The sequence below is a fragment of the Pristis pectinata genome, chromosome 20 (assembly GCF_009764475.1).
Source record: "Pristis pectinata isolate sPriPec2 chromosome 20, sPriPec2.1.pri, whole genome shotgun sequence".
NCBI classification, from domain to species: Eukaryota; Metazoa; Chordata; class Chondrichthyes; order Rhinopristiformes; family Pristidae; genus Pristis; species Pristis pectinata.
The window spans coordinates 22,576,609-22,603,828 of record NC_067424.1 but is presented as its reverse complement, the minus strand read 5'-3'; the positions used below and the strand labels follow the sequence as shown (position 1 = coordinate 22,603,828).

Below are 27,220 nucleotides of genomic sequence, written 5' to 3'. Positions count from 1 at the left end.
GGGGTTACGAACAGGTAGACAGTGGAGCCAAAAGTAGGCCAACAAGGAGGTAGTGACTAGAATGGAAATTGGGGCAGTGAGGAGTGGAGTTTAAAGTGGGTCAGTGAGGATACAGCAAGTGGAGCAGATAAGAGTCAGTGAGTGATGTGATGACAGAGACAATAATGAGGCAGTGAGGGAACAACAAAGAGGCAGCATAGAGCAGTGAGAAATAAAATGTGACCAAAAGTTTCAGAATTTATGTGTGGTCAAACTAAAACATTTTTTTCTCCTGGTGAATGGCCCTTTGGAAGTAAATATCCTCCCAAAAAAAGTTATGCAAAACTGAGCTCCATGAATGGCAAACTACCTCAGGTCCGAGAGATCAAGAATAAAAATAGAAAATGTGGAAGCTTCTAGTTGGTCGAGCAACATATAGCAGAGAGGATTATGTTCTCAATCAAAAGGTGAACACCTAAGGTTAACCTTACCTTTTACATTTCCAGTTTTTATTTCAGGTTCACAGCTAATCCATTTCAGCAACATTCAGGAAGGCTCAGTAGTAAACTCATGCAGAGTGATACACTTAAGTTGATGTTTTCTGATTACAAAATAAAACACTTTAGTAGTTAACACACTCACCAATTCTTGGGGCCTCATATTGAAGAGGATCCTCTCTGCGTTTTCAGTGTCATACCTACTTTCCATGAGTGCAAGTAAAAGCTTTGAAGCATTGTCCTATCAACAGAAAAATGACAATAACTGAGTGTTTAATGTTAGCCCTGGCACTGTCAGAAAGGAAAGTTACTTTAATGAACTCTGAAATCTGTTCTTCATCTGCAAAACATGCTCCTTGGAATTTATGATTCATATTTATTTTTCTATATGATTACAAGATCTACGGTTTTTATGTTTTAATATGAATTATATTTTTGTATTTTCCTGCTTTACATATCAATACAGCATAAGAATACACATGGATAGCCTGTTAAAATGTTTCCATCACCTTCACAAGCACCACTGAATGCCGGCTGATCCAGTGCAGGTGAATAATTGGCATCCATTGCATACATTTTTGGAAGGTTCTAAATGGGATTTTACACTGTCAACACAAGTGAAAATTATTCTAGAAGACATTAAATATAATTTAAATCAAATCAGAAGAAGAAATGATGGCCCCATCTTTTTTACCAGCGTTGATCAATAGCATCATTCAGATTCCACCCAACAATCACTTCACAGTGCAGCTTTAATTCTGTGGATTACACTGAAAATTTGGATGGAATCTACTATCAATATTTTTGATGAAAGCTCTGCTTACCTTTAGCTGTAGCACCAGGTCCATCCTGTACTTGCAGAGTGGACTGATATCATTCAGGATTAGCGCAGTAATAATGTCAATTCCATTGCACTCATGCGTTACAATGCAAGTCTAAGAAATAAAAAAAGTCAAACTGAAATACCTTACAGCAGAAAGTAGGAAGCACATTCAAAGTCCTTAACAGTAAAACTGTTCTTTGCATCAACCAATATGAGCAATTTTTAAAGATTTTACAAAAACCTTTCACAATCACCCTCGGGGGAGGGAACACAATGCACCATGTCACCACAGTCCTATGGAAACCAGTAAAACTGCAGTAAAGATAAGTAATGATTCTGTGCTCGAGCAAATGTCCATTCAGAGATTTAAACAATATGTAAACAAGTTACCCACACAGACTTCTGATGAAAGTCAGACATGAGAAACGTTAACTGCTTTTCTCTCTCTACAGATGCTGCCTGATCTGTTGACAGTTTTCCTTTATTCTTCTTTCACTTTACTTGTTTTTAATGTTTTTGTAACAGTTCTGCCTAATATTCTGTAATTAACCTTCTACACCCGTAACAGGTCCTCATTTGAATTGAATGAATATTTGAAGAAACAAAAGACTGCAGATACTGGAAACTGGAGCAAAAGAAAACTGGTGGAAGAACTTAGCGGGTTGAACACCTCATGCACAGTGTTAACCCAAATGTCGACTATCCCTTTGCCTCCTTAAATACTGTTTGAGCCACTGAGTTTTTCCAGCAGTTTTTTGTTGCCGAACAAATGTTTGCCTTGGATTCTATCAGCTGTATAAAAACCAGAAAGAAAGTCTTGTACCAATGTGCTGTTCAAATACTCATGCTCAATTTTCTTTCTGCTGAGCTTTGGTAACTTTAAGCTGATGATATTGAGAAAGGGGAACAAATAAAAAGGAGTGACACCAGACTTTTATTTCGCATTTAATATCAAATTATAGCTTCTCTATACCAATATTACAAAATTAACTAGTAATGATGGGAGTATGGTTCAATAATAACGCGTACCTGGTTCTCAGTGCAAGGACCTTGACAATACTCTGTTAGTGTCTCTAGTGTCTGGATAATAAGAAGCACATTATTTTCATTGATATACAGTCCAAGCAAACCCAGGCCTCCAGTTGTGCTTCCACACATGATATCCAATAACTGCAGAGTCTGACACACTAAGTTGTAATTTGTCTTGTTGTTTTGACAGCGGAGGAGATTCTGTTCAGGAAAAATACACAAATGATCAAGAAATAACAGAGCAAAACCTTGCGGCAGGGAATAAAACACAAATTCTGATGCAGACAAGAGTTTTACACAAGAAAATAGGAGCAGGAGTAGGTCATCAGGCCCCTGAAGCCTGCCCTGCCATTCAATGTGTTCATGGATGATCTACGTTGGCCTTCTGTGTCAATTCTCCACAACCCTCAACTTTTTAAATATTTATCTATCTCCACCTTAAATATAGCAAATGATCTGGCCCCCACCACCCTCAGGGGCAGAGAATTCCAGGGATTCACTACCGCTACTGAAGAAATTTCTGTGGATCTCGGTTTTCTTATTTTGCAGCTATGTCCTCTTGTTCGTGAAAACATCTCAACATCTACCCTATCAAGCCCCACTCAGATCTTATACGTTTGAATAAGGGCACCCTTTATTCTTCTAAACTCCAAGAAATACAGACCCAAACTGTCCAGCCTCTCTTGATATAACAACCCTCTCATCCCAGGAATTAGCTTTGGACTGCCTCCAATACTACTCTATCATTTTTTGTGCAAGGGAACCAAATCTGTGCATTAGGTTACACTGATTAGCACATCCCTTTTATTTGAAAATACAATAGCCTGGAAAGCAATATTTTAGTTTTTGGCAATTATTTTTCATCCCCATGCATCGGATTAAATGGCAAAATGTTGTCCAAGGAGTAAAGCTAAACTTTCGCCAGTGACCAGACACTATTAAAAATAGTTTTCTCTTTGATGCCCCTCCTTTTGTTACAAATGTCTTTAAAACTTTTGGTTTATCCTTGGAATACTGAAATACTTGAATTAGTAACATCATAAATGTTTTCATGCAAATCTACTGGATAAATGCTATAAGGCCTGCTGTTGGGCTACAGGAGGCCAGTGCATGCAGGAACATTCTGGAGCTGCTGACGTGATTTCAAAGCATGGAAAATTATTAGCCATGCACTTGTGACTTTTTTTGATGCACTTTGGCTGTGCACAAAGTAGTGGCTGAACAGGTTCTCAGTGTTGGATGAGCTAAAGGCCTCCATCTTCTGCTTAGTATGGTGGAAAAGACAGTAATGCCAATGGCATTAAAAAAATTGGTATTCATCTTCTGAAATTGTATGGGCCATGATCCCAGGGGTAATGCTGGGACTGGGCTGTGAATGCCCTGGTTTGCTAACACGATGTGTTTGTAGTATCATGGGGCAGGTGAGCTGATGCATCGCCATGGGATGCCACTATTTACATCCAGCTGGAAAATCCAGCATCTTGGAGCTTGGGAAGGAAGGCTCCTAATTCCATGGAGCTTATTCTTGGCACCTGATATAATGTCCTGATTATCTAAAGGTATCAACACATTACCCAGAGATTACCTTTAGATTACATTACACTAACCCAATTACATGCAATTACATTATATTAAAACAAAGATTACATTACACAAAGATTACCCAAAGATATCAACACATGATATCTTTGGGGATGCATGACAATAGCCCAGATCACCCCATTCCTCACTCTGTGGCCTCACCCAAATCATAACCCCAACCTGTGTCTCTTCCTCTGGATTTCACTTCCTCCAGTCTGGAGGTTATCTGTCTTGACTCACTTGGCACACCTCTTCCAGTAGTACATTATCCTAATTAAGTCTAGAAAGTGAGATTAGGTGTCACCGGTGACATTATTTTCCATATAGGATAAGATAAGATCTTTATTAGTCACACATACATTGAAACACACAGCAAAATACATCTTTTGCGTAGTGATTTTGGGGGGCAGCCTGCAAGTGTTGCCATGCTTCCGGCGCCAACATAGCATGCCCATAATTTCCTAACCTGTACATCTTTGGAATGTGGGAGGAAACCGGAGCACCCGGAGGAAACCCACACAGACACAGGGAGAACATACAAACTCCTTACAGACAGTGGCCGGATTTGAACCCGGGTCTCTGGCGCTGTAAAGCATTATGCTAACCACTATGCTACCGTGCCATGTACTATGATACATGCAAGGTTTCCATTCCTTTAAAGGCTGCCAAGAAAATCTGGGAATCAGTGCAACAGGGTTTCCAGCATTCTGAGGGGTTTCGCTGGATTCCCACAGCAGTCTCCTGAAATCCTCAAGGAATGTTTGGGCTAACTGAACTAATCTCTACTGTTTCAATGAAGGAAATCAGAAGTATGGACAGTGCTGGGAGTGATAGGGTTAGACAGACGAGGACAGGGTTAGGTGAGGAGATTGGAATGAGGGTCAGTAGAGACTGGTGTTGGGGCAGGAGAAGTTAGTCAGAGGGTTAATATTCAGTGATGGGTGGAGGGGTGCTGCTTATTAATCAGTAATATATGGTTAGTAGATTGGGAGTCAGGAGGCACTCAGAAGGGAATAGTAGTCATGATCTGAAGATGGGCTCTTAAGGGAAAACCATGAATGGCTTATGCACACATTTGTCCTTGGGTGTTCAAAAAAACTCAGAAATGGTACTTGGAAGGAATTTGCATGTCTTTGGCTGACTTTGCACTTATTGAGATCCTTTGTGCTTTCGTATGTCAGATGCACAAAGGACCTTGAAGTAAAACTGTGTAACAAAGACATTTTGGGGAAAGCATACAAGTGTGGTGAACAGAACACAGAATATGTGGATAGAATCATATAGCGTGGAAGCAGGCCATTCAGCCCAGCATGTCCATGACATCCAGTGGCCACCCATCTGTATTAATCCCATCTTCCTGCACCTGGCCCAAAGCCTTCAATGCCTGGGCGATGCAAGTGGTCATCTCAACACCCCTTCAATACTCTAACTGACTTTGCTTCTACCACTCTCTGGGTGAAAAAGGCCCCTCATCTCCTACCCCTCTCCCTAAATCTATGTCCTCTAATTTTATTCACATATGATAAGGGAAAAGATTGCTGTCAGCTATGCTATCCAAACCTCTCATAAATTTTATACACTTCAATTATGTCCCCTCTTCACCTCCTCCGCTCTAGGGAAAACAGACCTATTCTCTCCAGTCGCTCCTCATAACTAAAACACTTCATCCCTGGCAACATCCTGGTGAATCTCCCCTGCACCATCTCAAGTGCTATCTCACCTTTTCTATAGTGTAGTGATCAGAACTGCATGCAGCACTCCAACTGAGGTCTTATCAATTTTTTTAAATATAAAGCTGGAACACAACCTCCCTGATCTTGTATTCAGTGCCATGACTAATGAAGCCGAGCATCTCATATGCCACCACCGTCAAGGATCTTTGGACTTGCACAGCAAGGTCCCTCTGTTCCTCAGTACTCCCTTGGACCTAACCATTTATGGTATATATCCTGGCCTCATTAGTACTCCTGAAATACATCACCTCACAATTATCAGGATTAAACTCTGTCTGCCATTTCACCACCATAGATATTGCTCTGCAGCCTAAGCCTACCCTCCACATTGTCAACAAATCAACCAAACTTAATGTCATCTGCAAACTTACTGATCATGCCACTTACATCCACATCTTATCATTCACGTGTATTGCAAACAGCAAGGGTCCCGACACTGATCCCTAGTCTCAGGCACCCAATCACAAAAGCAACCCTCTACCATCACCATCACCCTCGCCCTCTCCTACTGCCAAGCCAATTTTGGATCCAAATTGCCAATTTACCTTGGATCCCAAGGGCCCTAACCTTTTGGACCAGTCTGCCATGTGGGACCTTGTTGAAAGCCTTACTAAAGTCCATGTAAACCATATTTACTGTACTGCCCTTCCCTTGACAAAGCTACACTGGCTATCTGTGATTAGTCTTGGCCTTTTCAAGAATTTGTTAAAGCTGCCCACAGAATTTCTTTCCAGTAATTCCCCTACCAGTGATGTTAGGCTCATAGGTCTGTAACAGTGAGGCTCTTCCTGGCTGTGGGACCATATTTACTGTCCTCACATGGTAAGAAAACTTGTAAGAAGTCTCAGCAAGAGCCCAAGCCATCTCTTCCCTTGCCTCCCATAGCAGCCTGGGATAAATCTCATTTGGCCCTGGGAATCTATCCACCTTCAAGCCCACCAAGGCATTGAATACCTCCTCTTTATTTTTGCACATGTACTAGAATTTCATCTTCCCCTAGCTGAGTTCTCCAATCACAAAGTCTACTTCCTTTGGGAATAGTGATGAAAAGTATTCATTTGGGACTTCACCTCATCCTTCTGGCTCCACACACAGATTGCCCCTGTTGTCCCTCATAGGCCCTACTTGTGTCCTAGTTATTCATTTGTCTTAAATATATTTATAAAATGCCTGTGGATTTACCTTAATTCTGTCTGCTAGTAATATTTTGTGGCTCCTCTTTGCCTTCCCAATTTCCTTTTTAAGCACCTCCCTACACTTTTTATACTCTTGATGGATCTACCCTGTATTTAGTTCTCTATACCTGCCATATGCTTCCTCTTTCCTCTTTATCCAACCCTCAACATCCAGAGTTCCCTGTACATGTTCCCTGTGGCTTTCACCCTGAAGGAACATGATAGCCCTGAACTTTTGTTATTTCTCCTTTGAAAGCTTTGCACTGTGCAAACATACATTTACCTGCAAGTAGATGCTCCCAGTCTACCTTTGCTAGGTTTTCTCTTACTTCAATTAATTTGGTCTTCCCCCAATTTAAGACCTTTATTCCTGGTCTGTCCCTATTTCTTTTCTATAGACACTTTGAAATATATGGATTTATGGTCACAACTCTGTATATTTCTGCACGGTATTTTCTAAACAAGTCCATTTCCTTTGTGAATAAAATTCCTAAAATTGGTTAGGGTAAAAATTGGTTCAGTAATTCATTATTTACTCTGCTACAAACACTTATTGAAGAAAGTTTCAAATATCTTCTGCTCTGTGAGTGAAGTGCTTCCCAAAATCAACCCTGGATTTTCTTGCTTTAATTTTAAGATTAAACCTCCTTGTTCTCATCTCTTCCAGTAAGGGAAATAAATTCCTTACCTTACCTATTCCTTACTATTCTTACCTTTTCTAGCAACTTCCTTAATCTGCTTGATCACCTCAATGAGATCAATCTATAATCATCCATAAAACCATGTTAAATATTTCTCCACTAAAATTGGTGACAGTATTTATTGTCTTTGTACCTTGACACTAATATGGATGACAGAAGTTTCTGGTCCTAAACCTTGCCCACTAGCATTGCTGACAGTGGTTTCTGCCTCAAACCTTGCCCACTGGCATTGCTAGCAGTGGCTTCTAGTCCTTTACCTTGCCCATTAATATTGCTGCCATTGGTTTCTGTCCCATACCTTGCTCCCTAATACTGTTGACAATTTTTAGCCTTACATCTTGTCTAAAGTACCCGGGAACACCTGGAGTTCCAGACCCAAAATGGCCAGTCATTAGCATCATATACTATTTATTATGTTAGGATCAACGCCAAGTCACTTACAAGACTCTGTGTAATCTAACCTGAAGGTTACTGTTATGGTTTTCACACAGAAGCTGTAGAAACCGTAAGATGGGCTGCATTATTGCCACTGCTGGACTTATTTCATTTCCCTTCTGCCGGTGTTCAGTATCTGCTGATTTGCTCATCTGTGATCGGTTATGAGCAGTTGCCAACAAAACATGGACATCTTTTCCTAAATGGAAAACAAGCAATGATTGAAACTCGTCACCAATAAAATCACTGTCGCTGTGCAGCATTAGTGTCAAGCACATTATGTATTGCATGAAATTCCTTTATCTGTTATAGGAACAGATGTGAATAATTCATTAATAGAGCATACAAAGGGGTTATGCAAGGTGCTAATGTGTTATCAATTTCACACAGCGTGATGTGAATTGTTTGGAAGCTTCATGATGTTATTCCGTGTTTTTCCTTTATTCTGATACTTTTGATAACCCCGAAGATATTAGCCACAAACCAACGTAATTATCATGTGGAAAAATGTAGACACTTAAGAATTTGTGCTTTAGCTGCAATCTTGATTGATAATTATTCACTGAAATGAATTAAAATGTTATTACTAAATAATACATTTTTGACTTCGTAGATCTCAAAAGCTTATTATACTTTCCTAATGTTTTGGATCTCACAAATTAAATTTAACCATAGTTAAAGAAAACACATTTCTTGTAAAGAAAAATTTACCACCCACTGTGGACCACCTCAGGAGTCGGGATCCAATGCTGTATTCAGACAAATTCAGAGCAGGGAGGGTAAAAACAATCAAGACTAGAGTGGGAAGATACACGTTCTAGGGAAATGTTCATAGTGCTCAGGTCATTGATCTCAGCTATGATCTTCTTGATTAATGCCTGTTGTTTGCACTCTGACACCAGACATCATCTCCAGCATGCAAAGATATTCCTCCACCTCTTCCATCTCTACCTCCGGAGCAGTGTCAAGAAACCAGCTCAGCTTCTCATGAGGTTCCCAATCCAGCCTGAAATCCGTCACTATGCAACAGACACCATACATTGAAGTGCTGATAAGACACAATTAATGTGAAGTGGCATCTGTACTACCACTGCTCCATGAAAATTGTATCTCATCAGCACTTGACTATTAAACCTACAGACATCTGTTTTAGCACCTCCAGGTGAATTCAAATTATGGTGATCAAAAATTGGGACCAATATTATGCACTGAAACCAGACTTTCAAACAATCATGTCCTTTTGGGATACCACCCAATTTGTGTCTATTTTCCCTACTTTCACTGAAATGTTACTGGCTGATCTCCAGACAGGGTATGAAGCATTAGGTTTTCTTTCACTGAAAAATGGTGGTCACGTCAGAAAGAGCACATTCATGTTGATCTTTAAAGCAGTACTGCTTATCTGTTTTCTAGTTTATAGTTGACTTCACGGGACAGGAAGACTAAATGTCAAAAAACAAATCCTCCAACCTTTCTGAACAGCTCCTGCGATGGCATGTGTTTTGTCATGTGCATCCTTTGTCGTTTTGCTTCCCTGGTCATTCATGTTGACTGAAACAGTCGCTTTGATTTCTTGCTGAGCAGCCTTAATGCGATTATTAAGCACTTTAAAAAACTTCTCTGATTTACTGTCACCGGTCATAAGAGCATGGAAAGAATTCTGGAGACAAAATATGCACACATTAGCAAATATGCTTTTGGAAGACTCATAGACAGTGTGATAAAGGTTATTTGCCTCAAAATTAATTACCTGTCTGTAGCATTAGACGTGCTACCCCGTAGCATGAATGCTTCATACTCTGCATCTAAAGTTTATTCCACTGAAGTTAATGAGATAAATTTCAGAGATACAGTCCAAGTTGCTGATGCTACTACATCATGCTTGTAGCATTGATAACAAGGGCTGAATTTCTAGATAATAACCGCTAAGCGAAAGGTCATTTTGTGTAGTGATATGGCTGAAGGCAGGCTGGATGAACCGCAAGTGGAATTAAAGTTCCTACGCCACTGGTAGAAAATATCAGAAACGTAATTCCAAAAAATGGAAGAACATTCCAAAGAAAAACTAACATTTACATTGAAAGAGCTGATAAAAACTAACCGATGAAGGATAAAAGAATGGATGAACAAGAAAGATTCCAAGTTACTTAAATAATCGTTAGGAACATTACAGAAAGGACATTGGGCAATAACTTATTCTTTGATAATTGAAGCAAAAACTACCATTTTGAAAAACTATGATTCAGATTTTATGTATAATTTATGAGATGTCTTAATGTTACTTACGTTTGTTTAATGAAACAAACTTTGTTAAAATAAATGAAATTAATAGTTATTTGATTGCATTTCTTTACAATGAATAACTGCGCCAAATATTCAGTCAAGAACCTTTGTGAAACAGAAGATTTTTACATTGATGCTCAGATCATTTATTCTTAATTGTAAGGGAGAAAACAGAGCAACTGACTGATGGCACTTGGGAGAATCACAGTTTGAACTTACTGTGACAACTGAACTTCAGACTTAAAGTCCTGCAACAGAGTTTTAAATAACTTCTCAGATTTCACAAGATAATTTCTATCTGATGGTGTATTTTGAAATTACCTCTTATAATTTTTTTTATATATAGAGGTCGATTTTAACCTTACTTGCCTAGTGGAAGCCAAGTGCATCTGCAGTTAAGATGGAGCAGGTTATCAGATTTCAATACCATCCTACTTTGTCTTGTATTAAACTGTAGGAATCGGTAGGCAGATGAGATGCTTGCTTAAGGCAAGCAGAAGCTTCCTGAATTCATCCACCTCAGAACTTTATTATTTCAAAGGACACTCTTGGGATTTTTACTGAATATTGAAGCTTGTTATGTACCAGCAACAATAGAAACACAACAAGCCACGTATAAGTGTTAGAAACCATTTTATTAATAACTACTTGTAATAATAAGTAAAAACGTTAGATATCAAACATAATCCCCAAAACTAAACTCAAAGTGTGTGTGTGTGTGTGTGTGCGTGTGGCAAATTCCCAAACTCTAAGTCTAGGAATAGTTCTCAAAATTCAGTTCAGCAAGTCATAAGGTGAAACGTGAGCAAAGGCTTTTGCAAAACCACCATTGACTGAAGAGAAAATGGAGAGAGAATGTAGAGAGAAATTACGAAATCCACATGTTCCACGATGGAACCCGTACAACACCTCAATCTCCAATGATCTCCACTGCTTTGTTCCAAAATATCTGCCACCCCGAAGGGATTCGATAAGTGGCCGCCCACAGAAATACCTGTTTCCCACTACGGGTTAACGACAAAGTGGACTCCACTTGTTTGCTCCAAAAATCCATACATGGATTGTAGTGACAGACACAGCTATTGTTCTTCATCCATTGATACAGAGACCAGCAGTCAGTGTCTCTCTCTCTCTCTGACTCACTTTAACTCACTGAGCAAAACAGCCAGCACATTGTTATAGTCTTGCTGTCTTGAAAACACCATACACACACTACTACTCTACTGTCCAGGTGCCTTAAAGGGACATTCACCAAATAGCAACCTGGCTCGTAACAAGCTCCAATTGTCCTCATGTTCACAAGCATAAACAAAATGTCCATCTGCAATATATTCCCAGAAAGGTTGGTGCAAAAATTCAGTGATATCGTGATAAGGGCATAAGGACACTCCAATGAACTCTGATACCCTCTCACTGCCATTTACCTAAAAGATGGCAAAATACAAGTGCCACCTGACTTCCACCTGTCAATCCTGCCATTCAAAATCTGCTTTAAGTTGACCCTGCAGTTTTAGAAGGATACAGCATTATGGAGAGGATTATTCACCCACCCAATTCTCAAAAACCAATTTGTTCTCATGAAATATGTTCTTTTCACAAGGTGTCTATACACAAATCACAGCACATTTCAGATTTACTGTTGGTCTCTATTTCCAGAAACATATTGGAACTGAAACTGATTCTTTACTACTGTCTGATTGCTTAAGGTAACCAGAAATGGTTTTGGAGCATAAGAGTTAATGAGAATAATAATTAAGGGAACAAACAAATAAAGAACTATTAAGATAATTTTTTTTGCAATGAAGCCATTCATGTTACTTACACTGAAGTCATTCATGTTTATACAAAAGTAAACATGGTTGTCAAATATTAAATATGATGAAGAAAAGAATCTTTGAACAGTTTGACAAAGAATTGAACCTAGACTTAATGGACTAGATATTGGATTTTACCTGATATGAGTCACTGTAGGAGTGGAGTGTGGGATATGTATGCCAAGCAAACACAAAGTTAGTTATAAAATCCATTTATTTTAAGTAGATTATAAAAGTTGCTGTGGACACCAGAGACTGCAGATGCTGGAATATGGAGCAACAAACAATCTGCTGAAGGAATTCAACAGGTAGAGTGGGGGGGAAAGGAATTGTTGATGTTTCAGGTTGAAATCCTGCATCAGGACCTAGAGTGGAGATGGGAGATGGGCAGCATAAAGAGAGGTGAAACAGGGACCAGAGGTGATTGGTAGACTGAAGGGGGGCGGTGGTGAAGGATAACAGGCAGATCGAGCCAGGTAGGAAAGGGGGAAGGGGGGGAGGGCAGACAGGAGACATTGGCATGTGGATGATAGATGGAGGCAGAGAGAAAAAAAAGAGGGAGATGTAGCCAGGGTGGGAGAGGAGAGGTTGAAGGTGGAGTCAGTTGAAAAAAAATGTGTTGTGTATAGGATGCACTAGTCATTCAGTTTTGCCTGTTCTCTAACTCAAATAGGTGCAGTAAAATCTACCACAGAATGTCCAAACAGAACAATTCAGTTTTACTGCACTGTCTGAAAGGTGTCCGAGTCAAATTCACACAGGAGAGATCAGAATCACATTGATACCTCCAATCTATGAAAATACACTGCCACTACCAATCACAGGCTAATTTATCTGAATGAATGTTCATTATTTCAGTGTATGATGAGGCACAGAGATGTTTATATCCATCATAGAGACTATCCCAAGTACCTGAATTTCTGTATTTCCTCCATCCAGCAGGGCAATGGCTAATAAAACACTCTCCTGGAAAATCTTGTCACTTTTGGAGTTTATGATGAGATCTGAAACCAGTTTTGTGGCTCCTTCTCGGTCGAGACGGCACTGGATAGGGTATATTGAATTCCAATCCTGGGACTTATCAGGATCTTAAACAAGAATGAAGTTAAATCTTTATATTTTTGGAAATGTATGAAAATCAAAATCACAAAAAGTTATGTAGCAGCAAATAACCGACAGTCTAACTCAGAAGCATTAATGGAGAATACAGTTTTCATTTGGAAAATAAAGATATGTAATAAAGTGCCATTAAATGCAACTGGTGTTCCATGTAGAAACTCATTGTTGGTCATTGGTGCTAAACAGGTGTGGGACCATTAATCCCTGTTCTTATCCCCTCCCAACAACCAATGAACCACATACCAACACTGGAGTTCAGTATGGTTTGTGTCTGTATCCTCCTCTATGCTGCAGAGACAAGAACCTTTTATGGCTAGCACTTCAAAGTCCTAGCGAACTGCCACCAATGCTTTCTCTGCAAAGTCTTTCAAAACCACCATCCGGCTAAGTGAAGTATCACCAATGATCTCTCCAAGACCAACATCTCAGCACCATTTCAATTCAACTACACCAGCTAGCAGACTACATTGTTCTTATCCTGAAAGAGATGCTCCACTCCAAATGCTGTCACAAGAGATCATCAGGGGGACAGAAGCAGCAATGTAGAGATGGTCTCAAGGATTCCTTGTAAAAGTATAAAACCCTGACCAGTCTTTGGAAATCCCTGGTCCACAAATGTTCAGAATGGAAATGGAGCATCCAAGATGGCACCTCATCTAATTGGTGGGAAAATAAAGAAGGCTGGGGCAAACAGTGGAAGGAGTTCCCACACATCCATCCTGTCAGGCACTGCCTGTCTCTCCTCTGGTGGAGTCAGCAGATCCCCCATTGGCTTCATCTTCCACCTCAGAAACCACAGAACTGTATCAGAAATTCATCATCCTCAACGCCGTGGGAGGACCCAAGGAGGAGGAGAAGCAATGGGTGACCAATACCATTGCATCAGTTTGGTGTTAGTGGTAAAAATGAATTTCAACCCATTTATTCCAAAATAAGATCTGGATTAAACATTTACATTTCATGTAGTGGTTTGTTTATAAACCACATGTTTGTTTGAAAGGACAACTTCCCCATTGATTCTACTTTAGAATATAAAATGCACTCTTTACAATTTAACAAGCACAACGGAACTGCAATTACCCAAAATACATACCTATATAGAATTTTCACCGACGTATTTTGTGAGATGACATACCATTTTTGTTCAAAAGCACTTAGCTATGGGTTAAATTCCCTCTTTCTGTGAAGTAATCATTATAACAGAGCCAATTTCTGAGTAACCTTGAGTCAGTGTAGCCACTTTGTAATGTGATTTTTCAACACCCTAGTGTGCAGCCAGAAATGACTCCTGATGCTTTATTTGCTATTTTTCTTGTACTTCTACTTATTCTGTGGCTGATGGCCCACCAATTTGAACAGAGAGAACCATAGTTTGAAGAGTCTAGGCTATCCACGTATGGACAAGGCCCTTTTATGATGGATAACTAAATATTCACCGCAGTAGAATCACAATAAAAGTGCAACTTAACTGAGTGACAGTTGTTTGTACTTTGTAAATACCTGCAAAGCAAAGATCACTGGAGTCGTTCTTTGAGTTCGACTTCTTGTTATAAAGGTAGCAGCTCAGAAGAGTTTTTCTCAACTCATTTCCCTGTGGGAAAAGAAACTTAGCACTGAAGTTAACAGCTCAAACATGTCTGCAGCCATTGCGATCACCCCATCTGGATTAGTAAATGTGTTATCTTAACAGTAACATCCTTTTAAATTGGAAAGGTTGAACATGATTTCGACTGCAGCTCAGTCCAGAGCTGTGGAGAGCACTGTCTGGTTATTGAAGAGCTGAAAAAAGTTTTGATATAAGCCAAATTCCTTTCAAAAGTGTTGGTTCTTTTAGAGAATGGAAAATTTTTCACTGTGAAAATCAAATTTACACTGTGGCTTAAATTAAGAATAACACCGCTGGTACTTGATACCAAAATGATATATTATTAATTCTTCATGTGGGTACGTATCATAAGAAGACATAAAAAGCAGCAAGTCTTTTCCCCCATGGATTATACCTCACCCATTTTCCTGCCAGATAACCATATCCCTCGATTATCTTAGTGTCCAAAATTATATTGTTCTTTAGACAAAAAACTAATTACATGAAAATCAGAAAAAAAAACTGCACATGTTGGAAATCTAAACTGAACGGAAAATGCTGAAAATACTCAGCAAGACAGGCAGCATCTGTGGAAAGAGAAGAAGTTAATGTTTCAGGTCTGGGACTTTTCATCTGAAGATGGACATGAAATGCTAGCTGTTCCTTTATCCAAAGCCTGATCTGCTGAATATCTCCACTATTTTCTATTTTTATAACCCGAGTACATATCTGTGGTATTGATGGGGCACCTTTTGCTATTCCCTGTATAAGGAACAAGAGATAGACTTGAATATTTTTGCTGTTACCCGATCTCCAAAGTTGCTCTTTTTGACCAACATTTCTTGAAGGATGCGGAGAACTTTGATGCAAAGCCTCTCTTCTGTTGACATCAGGTTCTTAGTGTGTTCAATTAGTCTAGAAAAATAAACAGGTAAGCAAGATTTTAGGGGGAAAAGATTGGCAGCATTCATTTCCACCTTGCGTTGAAATGGTGAGGACTGATATCTGAGATGTTGGTGTGCAGGCACTGCAAGCTGCGTTGGCATTACAGTGGGAAGCAATTATTTTAATGCAGAGGCATTGGGCACAGAGACAAGAGACCACTGGGGACCACTGATTAAGTTGACAGTCCTCTTATAACCAGATTTTCCACATGAGTTTGAAGCACTCCTAATGATTATGCTCCGCTTAACTGGTGATATTCTACCCTGAAGAGTCTGAACATAGAACAGTACAAAACAGGGACAGGCCCTTCAGCTCATGATGTCTGTGCTGACCATGATACCAAACTCATCTCACCTGCCTGTCCTTGTGCCTAAATGCCTCTTCTGCTTCTACCATGAACCTCCGCTCAAACTCACTTCAACTTGGACTTTGAACAGGTGTCAGAAAAACGGTCATCTAGTTTTTGCAGTTATAAAACAGGAACAGGTTTAAAAAAAAACCTTTCCGTCCTAGAATGCAGGTAAAACTGCCAACATCATACTTGCTGGTTGCCCTAAACTAGCGATGGCGGAGCTTGTATTGAACCACTGTGATTCTGACTCAAAGATGTCAAAATCAGAGACCAATTTAGAATGGCAAATGGTTGAAGCTGATGGTGTTCACATGGTATTCTGATTCTTATTCTTCTGGGTGGTAGAGATTAGAGAGAGAGAGATGTTATCAAAGGAACCCAACTGGATTATACATACCATCCCCACAATATGATCCTGGTATAGAGTGAATATTTTGTCTATTTGTGGGGATGCCAATTAAGTTAACTGCTCTGTCCTTGATGATATTACACATCTCAATTTTGCTGAAGCTCCTTTGATAGTCTTCTACCACACTGCTGTCTCGAGCCTTGAAGGAGGGGAAGAGGGGCCTGGAGGGGAGCCATTTATTTCAGGGTAGCCCACCCTTTGACACAATGTTGGATACCGTAGGCCGAGTTAGACTTCTGCTCAATGTGGTATTGATGGCATGGAACTTAAGGATGATGGTATCATTGAAAATCAAGACAAAGTGGCCAGGCTTTCTCCAGTTAAGAATTTTTGTGGCACAAATATTACCTGCCAGTTACCAGCCCAACCTCGGCCCCAACCCCAGGCTTGTTTTATTGAGATGGCACTGGCTGCTTCATTTACAGAGAAGAATAGATCTGTAAACTGTGAAACCATTCACAAAAATAACAACTTTACCAACATAAGAGTTGAAGATGATCGGGCAAACATCAAGGACCTCCTAGTTCAGGGCCCTGAGGCTGTGATTGTAGTCCTCAAACAACTGTCAGGCATGACTCTAACAAGTGAAGAGTCTTCACCATGTGGCACAGCCCAATCACCACCAGATGAGGTTCCTCCCCGGTATCATATTCATTGACGACAACTGCTACCTCCTACCTTTAACATTTAGCTCTGGGCTTGAATTCGAGCTGTGACGGCAGTGTCAGTCAGTAGGCTATGAATGCATAAACTAAAGCACTTTGCAGCTTTGGAGTACAACTACTGTCATATGGGTAAACACTGCAGCTGATTTTCACATAAGATCCACCAAACATGATAATTGACCAGTTAACATTTTGGGGGTGCCACTTGCAGTATCAACATTTGGACTAGGACACTCTCAGAATCCGTCCACATTACTATCCATATTGCTATTAGATCTTCACAACTAGGTTCTGTAATGTTGCAGAAGATTGTGAGCAGCAGATAAGAAATTCTGTTTTCCTTCCTATATCACCTAAATGTACTGTTTTGGAGATTAAAGCGAATCACAACACTCAGAGAAACCTTTGCTACACTCCAAATTCTGATTCATCCTTCACAATCTATCTGCTTTTGCATGAAGCATATTTGACTACGGAATGAAGAATCAATTTGCACTGGTTGTTTGAGCAACAAAGTAACTGATTTGCCTTTTTAAATTTGGCAACTGCAGTGAATACCATTCTACCAAATCCATTGCTAACCATGTTTACCTGCTTTATGTATGTAATATTTCAAAGTACAGAAGATGGTTGCTTCAAACACTTGTGCATTGTCAGACTTTTGCAGACTTTACAGAACTATTACTATTTGGTCATTCAAAAGCAATAACTTTTTATTACATAAAATAATGGTCATGTTAAAATGAGTTACTGGCTGTAAGTTTATAGCTTCCAAACTGTGATTGATCATTAGAACAGAGTCTAACTCAACCACTTTTTTTCATCCAGTACTAAATCACTTGGGCAAAAACCTGTTGCCTTGTCAACAAGGCAGGCATCAATATTTTTTTTCAGGTTTCTTCCTTGCAGAGAACTTGTTCCATTACAGGGTGCAAAGTATTTTTATTTTCTTATGTGGGTTCATACCTCAATCCAGAATGAAATACTGAAGGAATGTGACATCATCAGAAGCACTGATGTGCCTTTACCTGCCAATGTGCATATAAGAGCTCCCACAATAATATCAAACATTTAACTTGCATGTTACAACACAGAAGGCAGCCATTCAGCCTATCGAGTCCATGCTAGCTCCTGGCGGAGCAATCCCATCATGCCCATTCCCCCCTCTTTATTTACCCTGCAGACTATGCCCTCTCACTTGCCCATGGAATGCCCTTTGATACTTTTGCCACTCATCTACACCAGGAAGCAATTTACACGAGCTATCAACACATCTTTAGAAAGTGTGAGGAAACCAGAGCACCCAGTGGAAACTCATGTGGGCAGAGAAAGAACGTTCAAACTGCTCAGAGACAGAATTCAAAGTCACTGGAGCTGTGACGCAGTTTCTCCATTCTCTCATTAACCTGACCAGCATTCTTCAATGAAGCAAATAACCCACCCAAAAGTTACATAATCATTCAAGAATTATTGAGGAATCTTGCTGTTGCCTTTCCTCAGTAAATAATGTTAAAAGTAAACGCCTGAATTGATAGCGCCTTTGAACATACTGTAAATAGGACCCATACTGAGTTTTGAACGAGAAGAGATGGTATCATTCAACAATGTAAGATTGTGAGGGGGCTTGAAAGGGTACACACGATGAGGATGTTTTCTTTGGTGGGGGGGGGGGGGGGGGGAGGGGAGGGAGGCAGGTGTTCCTAGGACATGGGACCAGTGTCAAGGTGAGGGGGCAGAAACGTAAAACTGAGATGAGGTGGAATTTCATTGGGGTGAGTTGTGAATCTACTTTAAGAATTCAAATCCTTGCAAGACTTTGGAATTCTCTAGGGTGTGAGGGTTAGGCAGGAGAGTGGAGTCGAGACCAAAGATTAGGTCAACAATCATCTTATTGAATGGGAAGGGATGGAAAAGTTATTCCTGTTGAATTTCTAATGTGTTGTTAGATACTCTTACAACAAAGTCCCACATAAATGCTAATTCCTCCTCAGGCAGAGGTATGAAGAAACATGAGAAACATAAGGAGTCAGTCAGTCAAGAGTGGAATGGGGAATGTTCTTTCATTAAATGCTGATATCCTCCACTTATAGAAGATTCAAAAGTTCTGAAAATCCAAACATGCAAGTATGTTTCAAAAATGTCACAAGAGTGTTTTAATTTTAATCGAACATCTTCATTTATGCATTTTTAACTTCAATGTGGCTAGCAAAGTACCTTGTCCATTGATATCACATTATCCGTATCAAAATGCCAATTAAGTTAGGAGGAGAACAATATTACTTTTAGTATGAGAACTAATGTTCTACATTGCTAGAAAAATATTTGGCATTAGCATTGTACTGGGTAGAAAATTCACATATTCTTTTCCACCAGGCCATGTTTCTTGTACTTACTTAAAGATAAATTTTCCACTTTCACAGCGCTCCCTAGCTTCTGTTCCTTCTGCGAACAACAGCTCCGGCTTATGCATGACATCAACAAGAACAGAGAGCTCAGCCTCTACCAGTGGCTGTAGCCGATCTTCCAGAGTGACAACGATATCCTATAGAAAAATCAAACAAGGATGAACATCAGAACTAGAAGCAAAATAAAGACCTAAGTGCCTTTATCATACAGACACCACCCAATGAATCCTTGCATGCTAAAGTTCTTCTTGAGTTTTAACCAATTTCTGCAATTTAACCAACTTCTGCAATGTAGCAAGAAAGACACAAGTATAAGAGTTGGGACATCATGTTGCAATCGTACAAAATATTGTTTAGACCACGCCTGGAGTATTACATATAGTTCTAGTCCCCATACTGTACTGTACATGGTAGCAACAGAGAGAATGCTGAAAAAGATTCAGCAGGATGTTGCCTGGAATGGAGGGCTGGAGTAATAAGGAGAGATTGGATAGGTTGGGTTTATTCTCACCGGAAGTTGGGAGGCTGAGGGCAACTTTATGGAGGTTTATAAAATCATGAGGGGCACAGATAAGACAGACAGGCAGAATCATTTTTCCCAGGGCAGGGGAGCCCAGAATTAGAGGGCCCAGGTTTAAGGTGAGAGGGAAGAAATTTAAAGCAGCTCTGAGGGATAGGTTTTTCCATCCAGAGGTTGGGGAATGCCTGGAACGAGCTGCCAGTGGAAGTAGTGGAGGCAGATAATATTTCAATATTTAAAATATGTCTGGACAGGTACATTAATAGGAAAGACAGATTGATATCGGCCTAATGCAGGCAAAAGGGATTACTATAGATAGGCATCATGGTTGGCATGGATGAGATGGGCAAAAAGGGCCCCTTTCTGTGCTGTATGCTCCTTTTACTCCATGATATCTAATAAATGGTTTCATGAGATGATCTGACAGCAAATGAGCTGACTTCACAGAAAATAGTTTATATACAAATGACTGGGATATCCTCATGGAGAGAACAGGCACAGAATTTACTCAAATTATAACTGTGGCCTTGGCAAATAGTGATGAAAGGAGAGGATTGGAAAGAACCATGGCATAATGCAGATCAGTGAAGTTTGTGATATTAAAGTATTGCTTTTAAATTAAAATGATTTAATAGAAGCATAAAAAACTAACTCAAAGTCACATTGTTTCAGCTGCCAAAAATAAAAGCTGTATTGGCATGGTAATGAGCAGACAGGGAAATGAATTGAGGATGAAAACTCTCACCACAGAAGTGGGTGCTAAATGGAACCACTTTAGTGTTGGAGACTTGGGTATAGAAGGAAGTTTGGTGGGATCTAATGAAAGCAAGGCAATTGAAGTACTCCCAGCATTGACATAGTTGTTTGAGGAATGGAATCGTCAATCTAATATGAGAAAAACCATGAAACCACCACCTAAATCTATTTCTGATTTGAGTTCCAACGGAGATATGAGTTACTATTCCAGTTCATTTACCCACAACTCAGCACTGTCTGTTTTCTTATGTTAACATGGATGCAAGTCATAAAAATATTTGCATGAAAACTTACAGATAAATAAAATGGGTAATTTTCCCAGAAAGCACGTTTGCCTCAAAATCTCACCCACCGTCAGCCCTTGTTGGAAAAACGTGTAACATCAGTCAAAGACCAAAACATTTCAGAGGTGACTGGTGGGGCACAGTGAACGACACCCAATTACTCTGAAGTGTTCATACAATCTTAACTAAATCTCACATCCCGCACTTTGACATCGCATAATCGGAACGGATTCCTACCAGAGGGGTGGTAGAATTACAGTGAAGGTGAATGCCTGGCCTGTTCCTTTTTTATTGTAAAAGAAGGATAAGCAGCACACCTGTAGCTTCTCAATGATATTCTTGTAGTCCAACTGCTGCGGTGTGCCTCCAGCACGAGTGAAAGCTCGAGGATTTGTCTTAAAGTTTGGAGCATTCCTCTGACACACCAGTAACTGGTTGTTTAACAAGTTGCCTGCCTGAGCGTGCAGGTCCATTGGAAGGTGTATTGAACGGATTTTTGCTGAAATGATAAACCACAACATTACAGCGGCTTCTCCAACTGCTTTGGAAAGTCTGGTGACCAGCCCAATGGACTGGCTTTCAGTCCCCTGGGGCACTCCTGTGTTTTCCTTACACGTGAAATAACTAGCTAATCTGAACACTGATATTCAACCAACACAATTTGTACAAGATCATTACATCACCCAACAACACTTAAAACAGACAAATATAATACCCAAATAAACCACTTTGTGAACAAATAAACTACAGTCAACTAATTCAGTGTGGATTTCTGCAGAATAATACCTGCCACTGTTGGTGAGTGGTAGGCCTGGCCACTGACAATGCCTGTTAAAACCACTACTCTTTTAATAGAGCTGGTCCACTGGAGAACTCTCCTGGTTTTGCCATCATTTTGTGTGTGTTGCTCCAGATTCCAACATCTGCAGAATCTCATGTGTCTGACTTTGCCTGTGTTATTTGGATGACATGGGATTTCAGGGGGTTGGGGGGGGGGGGGGGGGGGGGGGGGAGGGCCGTGAGAGGAAGGGATGGAAGATGGGTGGTGGTGAATTGGCAGTTTGTTTCACAGTCCATCTGATAAAAATGGGGCAGTGTGTAGAATGGTGACAAATCAACCTCTTTGACCGTCTACAAAAATCAAAAATAAGGCTCATTTCAGCCAAGGAGGAAAAGGAAAACAATAACATAACCACCTGATCAATTGTAAAACAATCTCTTTTGATGCAAGGACACTTTTGATGTAATATCCAGGACTGAAAAAGGCTCCTTTTTTATTAACAGATGTTGTGCCATTCATTGGCAGAGTGCTCCCATTTATGTCAAATTCTGATCTTTACTAGAAAAGTCCTTCACCTTACCCATTAGAGCCAATGTCCTAATACAGTTTTCCACTGAAGGCTTTTGCTGCTGCTGTAGCCACGAGCAATCTAGAAGCCGACATGTGGACTGTAGCAGCTTCACAACAATGGACTGGTGTGTCTGCAAAGATAAAACAGACAGTCAACATGTATCCAGTTTAAAACGGAAAAAGCTACCCTGTGAATGTCAACATTAAGAATGAGAATGGGGAAATTATTAATATAATTATTTTTGTCCGTGAATCCAGGCATGATGTATCATATTATGAAATATTAACACAGAAACTGTTGATTTTGAAAATCACACACATGTAAAGAGGAAATACATTTGAGAAGCATCAATTTAAAACATTCCATCTTCTCGACATGGATTTACTGTGCAAAACTCCTCACAAAAGTCTGCCCATGTGAAGCCTGTGCAAACCCATTCCATTTCTAGGGAAGTTTCCATCCGTCTCATTGGACATGAGAGTTTGATGTGGTGGTGCAATTCATGTACCAATTAAGCTACACTCCTTTTAGCAGCTGTGGCACAGTGCCATTTTGGGAACTTCGACCTTTTGACCTTTTTGGGCAGACAATTGCTTGTGTCCATGAGGAAGACATGCATACAATGCAGCTCAATGTTTGAGCCAAGAAGGGTGAAATTTTTCCTTGGTCACATGCTCTAACTGGGCAACATAATGGACCATCTTATCTCGTCTCCCAACAGCCTGAAATCTGAGCATAAATACTGAGCCCTGATGTAGAGAGAGAATTCAGCCTCTTGGCATCCCAGCTTCCAGCAATGGGATGCTAGTAGGGACTTTGATGGTGCAGGCAGTGGATTCAACTTCCTAAAAAATTTTGACAGCCAGTAAAGCATTAATAATAATAATATAAAAGTTACAATAGTAAATAATTATAAACATTTAAACTAATCTGAGAAAATGATGCAAGGAGGTACTTACCATTCCCTTAGTCTCTTACTCTAATGCCCTTCAATCCCCCAAGAAACTAGTGGGGTCTTGATGTGGTGCAGAATCTGAGGAGTGATCCCCTAACATGGGAAATTGGCAGTGGAGCAAACTGACTGGTTCAGTCTTCCCAATCTGTTAGAAAATCATGGTATTCCATACTCAGCAGCATGCGTGTTTAAGTTTGGGACTTCCAGCTGATTAAACGTCAGCCATTCTGTTCAGAGCTTCAGAAAAAACCAGTGAGATCTGATTCTATAATATCTGGAGGTATGTTTCACTTCTGAAAATTGTTTCTATTGAAGTCAATGGAACCGAATTTGGAAGAGAAGTACAATGTACAGAAATTACTGGGCATGCAACCTGGTAGGAAAAGTTACTTCTAAGTCTGTAATCCTGTTGTTTCTATGTCTTGTAAGTGTCAGGATTTAATTATTGAGGCCATTGAAGAATTTTCATTAATCTCAGAATTCAAACCATAATCCACCGTTATCCTGGTGGTCAGAAACTCCTGGTGCAGAAGACAGGAAATGCTTTAAAGAGTGGAAATATTGTTTTGGCTAACACTTAAATGATGAAGAATTCCCAGTGAATTACCTGCAGTGATGTGCTGTTTTCAGAGAACGGAGAACTGAAGAATGCACTCATGGTATCCATGGCAACATTCACTACGTATTTCTCCAGAATGGGATCTGAAAGTCTTTTCTCTCTTTTATTGCAAACCTTGTACAATTGAAAGGAAAGATCAGTTGCATTAAATGGAGTACAAGTTAATTAGTTGATTAAACACCTGAAAAATATTGAAGACTAATTATTCCTTGTTTATATACAAAATCATTTAAAAGAATTTTCAGACATATTCTGACTAAACAATAGTACTGAGCTGCTTAAAGCATATAAATTTAACTGCTACTCTACTCACAGCATTTGAAATGAAATGTTAAATAATTGAAGAACTGCAATACATAAAATACGTCGCCTTTGTTCTCAAAAAATAAATTCCAACAAGCTGTAATGCAGTGATATATTTCAGCATTTAATCTCTCCAACTTTCCAAAGCTTAAATAACATTCAGGAAAAAAATAGTATACTTGTTAAGTTGAGGTTCAAATTCGTTAAAAGGTCTTAAAGACTAGAAAAATTGCTAACTGAGCTTTGCTTTCCACAGTTTGCTTAAAATAAGCAACTTTGTGAACTGATAAAATGTAATTAAACTAATTTTATGCTATTCTATGGAAAGGAGTCACAATATATTCATTGTTAGGATGGGATTTTGGCGGCAAAGGTACTTCCCAATTATGACAGCCTCTGAGTCCTAGCTTTCAAAGACACAGAGTCTACATTCAGTTTACTTTTCTTACTAATTTGATTGCAATTAATAAACACAAAGGTCTGAAAAGTTGCTTTATAATTACTATTTTTAAAATCTTTCATTTTGTTTAATAATTTTTTATTTTATATCACTTAAGTGAAAAAGGCCTTTGTTAGCACAAGATGTCAAAATGCCTTCAGGATAGTTCAGAGTCAGGGCTCAGTCCCAGTGGTTGAGGGCCATTGTGTGATGATTACAGCTACAAATCCTTTCGCTCAATTGGATCTACGAGGACATGAAAAGTTAGTGCAGTTTTTGGGAACTAAGTCCGTATCATTGATTTATAGATTATTTATCTGGATCAGAGAATTGTTCGACTAACACCTCACAAAGACAAAAGCCTTAGATTCCTCTGCCCCAGCACATCCATTAGTAATACCACACTCAATTTTCCTCAGTGTTTATCTTATGTTCAATGTTTCATTGTGCTTTTAGCATTACACACCCTTCTCCTACCTGTGCTATATCCACTGTGAAGCTCTCAAAAAGTTTCCAGATGTGGTTACTGGTGTAAATCTCCTTCATTTCCACTTCCGTGTCAACATAACAATGATTCACAAAATTGACATAGGCAATTTTCACCTAATACATAGAAGACATACAAATGTAAATGGAAGGTCTACTGAAATATCCTGGAATGAAATAGACAATATCCCGACCATCATTCTGTTTTAATTCTCCTTAACAAAAAATCCATTGGATCTTTTCCCTCTAAGTGCACTATTCTCCATTTACCAGTTATTTGGTACTGCTGTGTTAGTGTGTGCACATGTGGGAATCTGGAAATTGCAGTCATTTGCACAAGGAATTGCTAGTAGTTCCATATAAATCTGGACCAGTGACCTTCATTGAAAATATTTACCTTTCACTGACCTTCTGCTGCAGATCCAGAAACATAAGGAGTACAAATATTAGGCCTACATTATGTGCACCACTGCCATGTCAATGTGTGCATTTAAACAACAAAAACTATGTTAAATATTTCTGGAGGGATAGTATTAACAAAGGCATAACTAATATCTGGAAAAATATGTAACCCAATCAATGCCTCATTTTATTCAGCTTGTCCACTCTTATGGAACATTGCTTGTTTACTCTTGCTTTGGGTGCATGACAGCATACACGGAGAAGGCATGCCAGCAGCTCTACTTCATTCGGAGCTTGAGGAGATTTGGTACATCACCAAATACTCTTGCAAATTTCCACCATCGAGGACATCTTCAAGAGGTGGTGCCTTAAGAAGGCAGTATCATCATTAAGGACCCTCACCACTCGGGAAATGCCCTCTTTACATTACTACCATCAGGGAGGAGGTACAGGAGCCTGAAGACGCACACTCAACGTTTCAGGAACAGATTCTTCCCCTCCACCATCAGATTTCTGAATGATCCAATGAACACTACCTTGTTATTCCTCTTTTGCACTATTTATTTATTTTAGTAACTTACAGTCATTTTTATGTCTTGCGCAGTACTGTTGCCGCAAAACAACAAATTTCACAACATATGTCAGTGACAATAAACCTGATTCTGACTAATTTATCTGGAAGTGTCCAAGAACAGATACTGGAATGTATCCTATTGTAGCTTGTTTTACTCTGATTCTATCATGATTTTACAGCATCTATTTTTATTTGAGTTACAAATTAAAGGTCTTTAAAAATTATTCATCTTCCTCTGCTTCAATCTGCTTGATGGCTAAAAAAGCAAGTTTGGATTTGGAAATAATTTCTGATATTTTTGAAGAATGCAGAAACAGTTAGTAATACCTCTGTTATGCAATCCTCATGAGTGACCACTCGTACAATATCCTCCAAAGGCAGCAGGGAGGTACATTTGATTTCAGTGTAAACATTCTTGCCCTCAGCACAGGCCGCAAGCAACTCCACCAGTGAGATATGATATGCAAGGGGGCTGTTCTCTTCTACACCATCTCTGGCTGCATTCATCATTTCCAACATGGTAGCAAAGGAGGCCTTGTCATTGTAGAACACAACAACATCGTCACCCGCACTGGTCAGCTATCGATACAAAACAAATCATTCAGATTGAAGGTGTCTTCCTCTAACGGTTAAGAGTCAGATATTCACAGTCAGCAAGATAAACAATCAAATACTGTAAGAGCCTTCAGCTGCTTTTACCTCTGTCATCACCATATCTTGACACTTTTTGACATACTTCCCCTCAGCTTTTATTATGGTGTGCAGAAACTCGAGATACTTCACGTGACGGCCATGCGTTGCTGAGCAGTGCACAAAGTGCTGCAAGACTGTTTCGCTTATCTCAGAACACAGCTGATAGTTGTTCATGAAAATATGCTGCATGGTCTCTGCCTCCAAGAGCTGAAAAAGTAAGAATGGGGTACATCACTGCTACTTGAAAGACACCATGTACAGTTCTTACCCCACATTGCATGGCAATAGAAAAGACTGAAATTAAAAC

At 39.6% G+C, this 27,220-nt stretch overlaps 1 protein-coding gene across 1 annotated transcript in view; it reads right to left on the bottom strand.

The window, feature by feature from the left end:
- Nucleotides 1-27,220, bottom strand: part of itpr3 (inositol 1,4,5-trisphosphate receptor, type 3) — a 226,867-nt gene that overhangs the window by 36,890 nt on the left and 162,757 nt on the right. Inside the window, exons 30-44 of the mRNA XM_052034535.1 lie at nucleotides 26,920-27,120; nucleotides 26,548-26,799; nucleotides 25,236-25,361; nucleotides 24,005-24,130; nucleotides 22,452-22,572; nucleotides 21,408-21,589; nucleotides 19,519-19,667; nucleotides 15,561-15,669; nucleotides 14,670-14,760; nucleotides 12,963-13,138; nucleotides 9,424-9,613; nucleotides 7,980-8,152; nucleotides 2,329-2,529; nucleotides 1,301-1,411; nucleotides 622-717 (exon numbers count right to left, since the gene is read on the bottom strand). Coding sequence (XP_051890495.1) covers nucleotides 622-717; nucleotides 1,301-1,411; nucleotides 2,329-2,529; nucleotides 7,980-8,152; nucleotides 9,424-9,613; nucleotides 12,963-13,138; nucleotides 14,670-14,760; nucleotides 15,561-15,669; nucleotides 19,519-19,667; nucleotides 21,408-21,589; nucleotides 22,452-22,572; nucleotides 24,005-24,130; nucleotides 25,236-25,361; nucleotides 26,548-26,799; nucleotides 26,920-27,120 — 2,304 coding nt within the window. The remainder of the gene's footprint in view (nucleotides 1-621; nucleotides 718-1,300; nucleotides 1,412-2,328; nucleotides 2,530-7,979; nucleotides 8,153-9,423; nucleotides 9,614-12,962; nucleotides 13,139-14,669; nucleotides 14,761-15,560; nucleotides 15,670-19,518; nucleotides 19,668-21,407; nucleotides 21,590-22,451; nucleotides 22,573-24,004; nucleotides 24,131-25,235; nucleotides 25,362-26,547; nucleotides 26,800-26,919; nucleotides 27,121-27,220) is intronic.